The sequence below is a fragment of the Protopterus annectens genome, chromosome 7.part1, assembly GCF_019279795.1.
Source record: "Protopterus annectens isolate FY-2018-M chromosome 7.part1, PAN1.0, whole genome shotgun sequence".
Taxonomy (NCBI): Eukaryota; Metazoa; Chordata; order Ceratodontiformes; family Protopteridae; genus Protopterus; species Protopterus annectens.
The window spans coordinates 72,587,645-72,599,093 of record NC_056740.1 but is presented as its reverse complement, the minus strand read 5'-3'; the positions used below and the strand labels follow the sequence as shown (position 1 = coordinate 72,599,093).

The 11,449-nt window shown below is 42.9% G+C and overlaps 1 protein-coding gene across 7 annotated transcripts in view; it reads left to right on the top strand.

Moving 5' to 3' along the window:
* The window catches only part of TJP1 (tight junction protein 1), a 2,268,071-nt gene that overhangs the window by 827,339 nt on the left and 1,429,283 nt on the right, over positions 1–11,449 (top strand). For all 7 annotated transcript variants that reach the window (XM_044078564.1, XM_044078565.1, XM_044078562.1 and 4 more), the window contains exon 11: positions 2,760–2,868. In XM_044078564.1, coding sequence (XP_043934499.1) covers positions 2,760–2,868 — 109 coding nt within the window. The remainder of the gene's footprint in view (positions 1–2,759; positions 2,869–11,449) is intronic.

The following is an 11,449-nucleotide window of genomic DNA, read 5'->3' as shown; positions in this document are numbered from 1 at the left end:
TTCAGAGCTTTCTTATGCATTTAGAGTTGTTGCTTGTTTTCTCTGTGAGTTGGGAGATCATTGGTTGGCCCACTTTCAGAGAGCTGGATTTGACAAGGTGTTGGGGATGCATCAGACATGGACTTTTTTCTCTCCCATCTGAACAGGCAACTAAGATAGTTTTGCACCAGGGTTGCAACTCCAGGAGCCTGGAAAATGGATGCTTTCTCCCTGAATTAGACAGATCATTTAATTTGTGCTTTTCCTCCAATACCATTGACTCCATTGGTACTGATAAAAGAGATGGAGGAAAGACTAGAATTTACTCTCGTATCTCTTTTTTGGCAAATACTGAGCTGGCTTCTTCTGAACAATTTGATACGAGGGAAATGCAAAGTATTGCCTCTGAGTGTGGACCTGTTGACAAAAAAAAAAAAAAAAAAATCGTGTTTCCTTGCTACACCTCGACATGACCACACTGATTGGCAGCTTGGGTGATCTTGCCCTGCTTTAAGGCCGGCACAGTTACAGAGAGAGGACATAAGTGTTATGAATGAGGCCCAACACAAGCATATCTTACCTAACAGAGTGAAAAAGATTCTTCTTCTGGTGCCAGTCTAGGGACCTTGACCCACAGAAAGGCTAGAGTGGCATATGTTGTATAATATCTGCCAGACCTTTACAAAGTAGGTTTACCTTACATTTCCATAAAAGTGCATGCTTCTGTTATTTCAGCTTGTGTAGACTTGGAGTCTACCTTGTCTTCTAGGCCTTCTGTTAAGCAGTTCCTGAAGAGGCCATCCATCATAGACCACCTAGAAAGCCATTTGGTTCAGCATGGAATCTCAACTATGTCTACAGAAACTAAGTTTGGCCCCTTTTAACCATCAGCATCCCCCCTTCAGTTACTCTCTTGGAAGATGCTGTTAGTGGTGACACTCACTCCAGCTAGATGAATCTCAAGAATATAAGCCCTCAGCTGCAGAGAGGCTTTTCTGTTATTCCACCAGTGCACTTTGTGCCTGCATACTAACACCTCCTTTGTGCCAGAGGTGGTTTTGGAATTCTCACCTAACCAGACTATACAGCATTCACTTTTCTTTCCTAAGCCTCAAAACTCCAAGAAAGAATCTGCCATTCCCTAGATGTGCACAGGCAGCTTAGATTACATAGAACCAAGGATCTTTGAAAATGTGATCAGTTCTTTGTCCTTTTGCAAAGGAGGAAGAGTTGGACCTTTTCAAATGACTAGCACATTGTATCTCTTTCTGTTACCTATACCATGTAAAACCAATCCCATGACAAAGTTTAAAACTGTATTTCACTAGAGCCACAGATATCAGCATAGACAGTCACAGTCCAGGCCATCCTTGAAGCAGCAACTTTATCTGCGTATACCCTCTGTAGGCATTACAGTCTTGGGGGCTGCATCCAGAGCCAGGGTAGGACTTGCATTTGCATCAGTGAATGCTATGATGGCCAGAGTACATTTGTGTTAAGATATTACTATAAATATTGATCAAGTAGTTGCAGTGTTGCATTGCAAGATCACCCTCTCCATCCCCCTTTCCTTTCACTGTTTCCAGGAAAACCATTTAATTTGGTCACCTGTTGGACTGGCATAGCATTCCTAGCCTTAGGCTGTACCCTCCCCTTCACTACCCTAACAGGCCTCTGTCCTTAGTTTGCTGTTAGGGTTTCTGGATTCAGCTAAGAGTGTTTGACCTGGTACAGTGGGCTCTGTTACTAGGGTGGGGGGTTGCCATCTGGATATTGATTGTGGCACGAAAGAAAGATGACTTCGACCAACACTTAACCACTGATGTGCTCACACCTTGGTGAGATAGCCTTTGTAGAAGCACTAGAGGAAGTTGGAGCTCTTCCTGTAAGACTGGCCAGGTGCAGGTTACCTACAAGATAGCATATTCTCAACAATTGAGAACTGCTACAGTGAAACTAGTCAAACATCTACATTAATATTAAGTTTTTAACTTAACTGTACTTTCCAATAGTTTGTCTCATAAACACTGGTCGACTTTTCACACCTTCATCAAACATTATTGCTGGAGCCATGAATCCTGTTGCTAACCCTCCTTTCGTACTTCAGGACTCTGCATTTTGAGCACTTTCCATTTGTCTGCTTTGTAGGTCTTTCCATCGTTCTGAATTTTATTTGCTTGGATCCAACCCAGTCCTTGATTTTTGAGGTTAGTTTGTGGGCTCATGAGCTAGTCAAGTTCCCTCAGTGTATATTTTGATATCAGTGTATGCTGGTGTAGAACTCTTAAATTCCCGTGTCTTGAAACTTCTCTGGCACAAAATACGCCAAATTGGAGAAAACCAGTCCTAGACCTACCAAGGATGATCCCTCGTAGATTAGAATGTATTTGTTTCGTTCATGAGCCTGGTGGTGTTGGAGTGTTTTCACTTCTATTAATGAAAACAGAGGTGTGTTTGACAGTGAACATGAAAGATGTATGAATGTGAATCAAATGCTTTTAATCTTTTTTTCACTTATGGTGCTGTGATTTAGTAGTACAGGTTTTTTTTTGTAAAAAAATGTTTGTGTACACTCTGCAGGTATAGTGTTGAGGTGATCAGAGTGTATGTTCACACAGTAATTTGACATTATTTATTCAAAAATGTGAAGTAGATATGAAATGCTTTATTTTAAACAAAAATACATTTTTGCAGGTGTTTTTGAAAACATAAGTAGCTTAACGTTTTAGAAGTGCTGCATTATGAGTGCTGTAAGCTAATGCCTAAATCTTATTTGTCAGGTAAACAATGTTGACTTTGCAAATATCATTAGGGAAGAGGCAGTGCTGTTCCTGCTCGATCTTCCTAAGGGAGATGAAGTGACTATTCTTGCTCAGAAGAAAAAGGATGGTAAGTGTTTCTCTGTTACATAGTGGAAGTACAGTAGTCTAGTGGTATATCAGTACTCTGGTGTTAAATTAATATATATTTTTAAGGTGTGTGTTTTACATTGTATAGCAGTCCTTGGCATACTTCTTTCTTCAGGGAAGGTTACTGTAGCAGTAAATCGTAACATTTGTGTTTAGCCCCCTTCATTTTCACTTTTGATAAGATCATCAGCTGTACCATTCTTTCCTCAGAGAACCAACTGGTGCCGCATGTCTACCATGGAAATTACCTGCTTAAGTGCAGAAAACTTTCTTATTTTCATGCACCTGATGTTCTTCGTGTTTCACTGTTGCAGTCATTACATTTGGGTAATTTGCTGGCAGGTTGCCCTCAGTCGGCTTGAATAACAAAGTCTTGGGTCCTGCATCAGTTGCTGTCTCCTCTTCCATGACGTCAGGTCGTCAGGGGTATAAAACATGCAGCCGACGCCATTTTATTCAGTCTTTCTTGCTGCACATTGCCCGAAGCAGAAGCAGTTTGCAAGTGCCGGTCGGCCGACTCCTGAAATTTTCATATTCGAGTTTCAGAACCGAAGTCTTCAAACTAAAGCCAAGTACCCCGTTGGGGAAACTTTTTCTTGCTCCTTACCCATGTCAGTAAAAGTTAATTGCATTACTTGTGGGAAGCAAATACCCCATAAGGATTTTCATTTGTACTGTATTCCTTGCCTAGGCCCTGATCACAACGTGCCTTGCTGTCGGTTTTGTGCTAGATTTAACCAACGCATTATTAAGCGTCTGTATATTTTTGCCTTAAAATATTTTAGTTCAAGATTTAACTATCCTGAAATGTCGTCTGTTAACAGTCCGACTACCGGAGTTCTCAAAAAATGCAAGGAAAAAGACAGAGACAGACCGTCGAGGTCCAAAACTGACGACGAAGCGTCTCCAAAGCCAGTCGCCGGTACTCAGTGAGGCGCTTTCGCAGCCCCTGATACCTACTACTTTTGAGTCGCAGGCCTCTACCAAGACCCATTCGGAGTCTGTTATGCCACGAGATTCTCAGAGTATGTGGATGTGTCTCCCTTGGATGTGTCCGGAGCTGGCACTGGCTTCTGAGGGTGTTTTCAGGCCTCAACATTTTTTATATTAAACCCACGCCAGCAACAAAAACAAGGTCAAAAACAACTTCTATGTCTAAAAAACTGACACATGAGCCATGTGCTCAGACCCCCTATGCCTAAAAACAGATGCTCAAAATGGCTGAGGATTTAATTACATTGATCAGGAGGTCCCCCCCACTAAGAGGCCTAGGCAAGGTACTGATTATGAATCTTCAGATCAGGTTTCCATTTCTTCTGATTCCTCTTCTGATCAGGAATTTTCTATTCCACCCTATGAGGATTCTGATGCAGAAGAATCCATCCCATCTGCATCTCCTCCTGACGATTACTCTTTTGGAGAGACTTTGCATACTTTAAGGGAACATTTTCCCTGGGAGAGTCAGGACTTCTCTGAATCAAAAAAAAGGCTTAAGGATTTCCTTCTTCCTTAGCATAGGCCTTTGGCAATACCTCCTGTATTAGACATTGTTGATGATGTGTTCTCGGAATCAAGCATGGCTCCTGATTCCCTGCCTCTGGCTCCTAGTAAGCCAGACAGATGTTACAGGGTTCCTGACTCCCACAAATTTCTTTTCAAAAATCCTGCTGCTGATCCTGAGACTATTTCTCAGGGTCCCAAGGGTGTTAAGGCTTCTACAGCCAAAAATCCTACCCCTTCTGATAGAGTTTCCAGGGCGCTGGATAGATGGGGTAAGAAGGTTTATACATCTGCAACTTTGGCAATCAGGGCTTTAAACTGCCAGTTTCATATGCTTAAATATCAACAGCATGTTATGGGCGTACTAAAACAGAAAATGATGTTTATTTCTGATTGTGTGGAAAATAGAGTTACAGGATTTATTGCATTCAGCAGAACAGGTTGGAAAGCATACTTTGCAATATGGTTTTGATTCCTTGAAGGCTCTTGTAGGGCTGCCTTTACTGGATCTGCGATTAGAAGGCATGCCTGGCTCAAGCAAAATCTGCCTGATCATGTTAAATCCAAATTTTTGGATGCCCCTTTGCAGCATGATACTCTATTTGGTAATAAGGCAGAAGAGGTTTTGAAGAAAATGGAAGACAAAGCTAAATCTATGCAAACTGTAAAAGATTTCTTGCAAGTCCAGCCACCCAGGTTCAGTAAGCACTGGCCTACTAAAATTGGTCCTTTCCTGTGTCCAACAGAGCCACTCAAGGCAAACCCAGGTGCTCAAAAGGCTCCAGATATCAATCACAGGGTTCTTACAGGTCGAAGCAATGGGGTGCCTCCACCTCCAAATCTGGAGGAAACAAAGCACAACCCTACAGTAAGCAGTCTCATTGACTTTCCTGTACCATTTCCAAGCACTTACCTTTTGGCAGCCCCCTTGGGGGGAAAACTAGTATTTCATGCACAAAATTGGCAGTTAATTACCCAGGACAAGTGGGTATTAAACATAGTATCCCAGGGGTATAGATTTCATTTCTATACTTTGCCAATTCCAAACGGATGGCTGGATCTGCCACAAAACCAGTGGGCAGAGGCCCAGAAACAAGTCATGTCCTTCATGGATATGGGGACTATTCAACCTCTAGGAAAAGGGACAAGGTTTTTATTCTGGACTTTTCCTGGTACCCAGAAAAGACAATTCATGGCGTCCAATACTGGACTTATCGATTCTGAACACGTTCCTGGACATTCCAAACTTCAAAATGCTGACTTTACAACAGCTACTGATATTTAAGCATATGAAACTGGCAGTTTAAAGCCCTGATTGCCAAGGTTGCAGATGTATAAACCTTCTTACCCCATCTATCCGGCGCCCTGGAAACACTATCAGAAGGGGTAGGATTTTTGGCTAGGCAGGAATGCTTGGTTAGTAACTCTAGACTTAAGAGGCATACCTGCATATTCCAATAAGGGAATCATGCAGAAAATACCTCCACTTCAAAGCAGTTTTTTTTGCTTCTAGCATGCCTAGGGTACACCATAAACGAAAACAAATCACAACTGGTACCCTCTCATATAATTATATTCCTGGGTGCAACTTGAATACAACTGCCCAGATGGCTTACCTCGCGCATTCCAAACTTCAAAATGCTGACTTTACAACAGCTACTGATATTTAAGCATATGAAACTGGCAGTTTAAAGCCCTGATTGCCAAGGTTGCAGATGTATAAACCTTCTTACCCCATCTATCCGGCGCCCTGGAAACACTATCAGAAGGGGTAGGATTTTTGGCTAGGCAGGAATGCTTGGTTAGTAACTCTAGACTTAAGAGGCATACCTGCATATTCCAATAAGGGAATCATGCAGAAAATACCTCCACTTCAAAGCAGTTTTTTTGCATTACCAGTTCTCTGCACTGCCCTTTGGCTTATCTACTGTGCCCAGGGTCTTTACAAAGTGCCTGGCACCAGTAATTGCATTCTGCAGACAAGGAAACATTCAAATTTATCCTTATCTGGACGATTGTCTCATTCAAGCAGAGGACAAGGGCACTCTTCAACATCTGGTATTTGTAAAAAGGCTTCTAGCATGCCTAGGGTACACCATAAACGAAAACAAATCACAACTGGTACCCTCTCATATAATTATATTCCTGGGTGCAACTTGAATACAACTGCCCAGATGGCTTACCTCGCGCCAGACAAACAAAGGCAACTGACAACATACTTCAAACAAATGGCAACAAAAATCCAGTTATCTGCAAGACAAATTCTGCAGGCTTTGGGGTTCATGGCATTCTGTATTCTACTAATTTCATATGCGAGACTGCATATGAGGAAACTTCAATGGTACCTAAAAAGTTTATGGAGTCTGCATTGTCACAGCCTGGAAACAATGATTCCTCTCATTCCCTGCCCTACAACAGGAGTTTCTTTGGTGGGCAGAGACATGTCACCAAAACAAGGGACTGTCATTTACTCTACCCCCTGACACCCAAACCCTAACTACAGATGCATCAGATTATGTTGGGGGGCCCACCTGACAGGGAGATGCATTCAGGGCAAATGGAGCCCAAACCAAATGCATCTGCATATCAACCAGAAAGAAATGCTAGCTGTTCAGAATGCTCTGACAGCCTTCAAGGACTTGCTTCATCCAGGACAACTACTGATAAAGACGGACAACACCACAGTTATGTGGTACATAAGTAGGGGGTACACATTCGTACCCCCTTTGCAAACTAGCCATGGCCTTGTGGAACACAGCCTTGACTTACCAAATATCTTCAAGCTCAATTCCTGCCAGGAAAACAAAATACTCTGGCAGACGACCTAAGCAGAAATCATTTGGACCCGCACAAATGGAAACTAGATCCACATATCTTCAGCATGTTAACACAAAAATGGGGGAGCCCAGACAAAGATCTATTTGCCTCTCCCCAAAATTATCAGTTGAACAAATTCTGCGTAAGAACTCATCACAAAAAAAGCATGGAAAGTGGATGCTCTATCCTTCAGCTGGAAAAACCTATCAGTCTATGCCTTTCCCCCTCTGCCTCTACTCTCCAAGGTCTTACTAAAAGTCAGACAGGAAAAAACAAAAATGATCCTAATTGCTCCGGACTGGCCTCGCCAGCACTGGTACCCGCTTCTAAGGAATATGTCACACCTTCCTCTATGGTACTTGCCTCAATTTACCTCATCTACTGTCTCAGCAGAACTATCAAATTCTGCACACTCAGCTCCAAACTCTGAATCTTGCAGCATGGCTAATCAACTAATTATTCAAACCACACCTCTCAGTAAATTTGTGATGGATGCCATTTTGGAAGCCAGAAGGCCTACTTCTAGAAAATCTTATGCTGATAAATGGAAGAGATTCTGTGCTTGGAACCAAGCACATGGAATAGATACAGCAAAGCCCAATATTCCTCATATTTTACAATACTTAACTGAGATGCTTGACAAGGGGCCTGTCTTTTTCCTCAATAAAAACCCATGCCTCTGCCATCTCGGCTCATTACAAAACAGAGCCTCCCCTCTTTTCTCATCCACTGCTTAAACAGTATCTTACAGGGGCCAAAAATTTAAGGCCTCATAGGAGAGCATGAACTCCTGCATGGGCTCTCAATTTTGTGCTGGAAAAACTCACTCTTCCTCCTTTTGAACCAGCAGCTACTGCGGATATAAAATTTCTATCTTGGAAAACGTTTCCTTTGGCAGTCACTTCAGCAAGAAGGGTTTCAGGACTACAGGCTCTCATGGCAGTGAAGCCTTTCATTATATTTTACCCAGACAGGGTGGCCCTCAGGACCAATCCTTCTTTTATGCCTAAGATGGTATCCAGTGTGGCTCTTAACCAGACCATTCACTTGCCAACATTTTACCCAAATCTGCAGAACAAGGGAGAGCAGATTCTGCATTTAACTGGACTTACACAGACAACTAAGATTCTACTTAAACAGGACAAAATTTCTAAGAAAGTCTGAGCAACTACTGGTAGCATTTTCTGCAGGATCAGAGGGGAAGGTTATATCAAAGCAGACTATTTCTAAATGGATAAGCCACTGCATTCGTTTCTGCTATTTGCACCATGGTAAACCCTGTGCCCAAGGGGATCAGATCACATTCCACCAGGGCTGCCTCTACTTCAGCAGCTTTTCTCAGAGGGGTCCTGACCAAAGACATTCTAGAAGCTGCTACTTGGAGCTCTGTTCATACCTTCACAAAACATTATCATTTACCTCTCTTTTCTAAATCCAGGGCAGGCTTTGCTACTGCAGTCCTGCAGGGTTTTATAGCCGCTCCTAATGCTGTTTAGTTCCATCCTCCCATCCATAGCTTTGGGATTCTACCCAAATGTAATGACTGCAACAATGAAACATGAAGAACATAATACAGTTGTGTACACTTACCATAAATGTAGCTGTTCGAGTGTATTCACTGTTGACGTCTGGGTTACCCACCCGCCATCCCCCATTCTATACCTTTTCTTTCCTTCACTATACTTAAAAGCCTTTGTGGTGTATTTGCTTTTAGTTGAAGGTAAAGTTTGTTTCTAAAAGTGCATTTATATATTTACAGTTTTTATATATATATATATATATATATATATATATATATATATATATATATATATATATATTGCTCCCCATTTGGGGGGCACCTGACATCTGGGGCAAGAAAAACTGAATAACATGGCAGCTGCATGTTTTTTACCCCTGACGTCATGGAAGAGGAGACGACAACAACCGACGGAGGACCCAAGATTTTGTTATTCAGGCCGACTGAGGACAATTTGCCAGCAGATTACCCAAATGTAATGACTGAAACAGTGAATACACTCAACAGCTACATTTATGGTAAGTGTACACAACTGTACTTTCTAGTTCTTCTGCTATTTGAACACTTTGGTCAGTTTGTGCCATTGCAGTTTAATCTGTGTAGTGGCTCAGTTCACAGTAGGCCAGATGTTCATCGTGTTACCCTCCTGCAGTCATCACCTTGGGTTATCCTGCCGTCAGACGGTCCCGCAGTCGGCCAGAGTTCCAAAGTCTTGGTCCGGCGTCGGTTGATGTCGCTTCTTCCCTGACGTCAGAGCGCCAGGGGTATATAAGATGCATCCGACGCCATTTTCTCCAGTCTTTCTTGCCGCGCTGTGCCCGAAGCAGAAGCAGTTCGCAAGTGCCGGTTGGCCGACACCTGAGATTTTCGAAGTAGAATTTCAGACCGAAGTCTTCAATAAAGCCAAGTACCCCGTTGGGGAACCTTTTCTTGCCTCAGTCCGATGTCAGAAAAAGTTAACAATTGCAATTCTTGTGGGAAGCAATTACTCATAAGGACTTCCACTCTTAATGTATTCTATGCCTAGGCCCTGATCACGATGTCACTAGTCGGTTTCGTGCTAGATTTAACAAACGCACTATAAAAAGACATTTTGATTTTGCTCTGCACTACTTTGGCCGAAGGTTCAATTATACGATGCCGTTGGATCAGCCGACGACCTCAATACCGAAAAAACACTAAGACAAGGATAAAGACAGGCATCCGAGGTCGAAAACCGACGACAAAACCTCTTCTAGGCCAGTCGCTGGTTCTCAGTGAGGTGCTTTCGCAGCCCCTGATACCTGCGACCTCAGAGCCACAGGCCGCTTCTGACTCCCACGTGGAGACATGTAGGCCTCTGGAAACTCAAGGTATTGGGCCTACGGAAACGAATCCCTCAGATGGGTCCGGAGCCGCTGAGTAGGCATCAGCTTCTGAGGGTGTTTTCAGACCTTCATAACTTACCATTAAAACAACAGCCAAGACAAAGGAATAATTAAAGACAAAGAAACAAGTACAGCATTCTCCTGGACAGTCCTCCATGCCTAAGAAACAAATGCTTAAAATGGCCGAAGACCTCATTACTCTAATCTGGTTCCCATCCCCCTCCTGAGAAAAGGCCTAGGCAGGATACAGACTATGACTCCTCTGATCAGGTTTCCATTTCCTCTGATTCCTCTTCAGACCAGGGATACTCTCTACCCCCTATGAGGACGCTGATGCTGAAGAATCTATCCCTTCAGCCTCTTCTCCTGAGGATTATTATTTTGGGGAAACTTTACATACCATGAGGGAGCATTTCCATTGGGAAAGTCAGGATTACTCAGAATCCAAGAAAAGGCTCAGGGATTTCCTCTTATTGCCTCAGCACAGGCCGCTGGCTATTCCGTATGTGCTAGATATTGTGGATGATGTGTTCTGTGAATCCAGTTTATCTCCTGACTCTCTGCCCCCTGCTCCAGCCAAGCCAGATAGGTATTAGTCCCTGACTCTCACAAGTTTCTTTACAAAAACCCTCCTGCTGATCCAGAAACTATTTCCCAGGGTCCAAAAGGGGTTAAGGCTTCTATTGCAAAAAATCCAGTACCCTCTGACAGAGATTCCAGAGCTTTGGATAGATGGGGGGAAGAAAGTATACACTTATGCAACTTTAGCAGTAAGAGCTTTAAATTGCCAGTTTCACATGCTTAAGTACCAACAATATTTAATGGCTCGGTTAAAACAGAAAATGCTTGCAAGCTCAGAAGCTCCTGATTGTAAAGAAATGCAGGATTTATTGCATGCAGTTGAACAGGTGGGAAAACATACTCTGCAATGTGGTTTTGATTCTTTAGAGGCCTCTTGTAGAGCCGCAGTTACAGGTTCTGTGATTCAAAGACATGCTTGGTTAAAAGAACAGAGTTTACCTGATCATGTTAAGGCAAAATTATTGGATGCTCCTGTACAGCATGATACCTTGTTTGGTGTTAAGGCAGAAGAGGTGTTAAAGAAAATGGAGGATAAAGCTAAATCTATGCAAACAGTCAAGGATTTCTTACAGGTACAGCCACCTCGGTTTAGCAGAAATTGGCCAACAAAGAATTGGTCCTTTCCAGTGTCAGACAGGCCACAGAGAGGCAGATACAGCTGCCCAAGAGGGTAGATCTCGAACCCAAGGCTCAAACAGACAACAGTGGGGCACCTCAACCCCAAAAGGAGGTGAGGACAAGTCTCAACCTTACAGGAAACGGTCACAATGACTTTC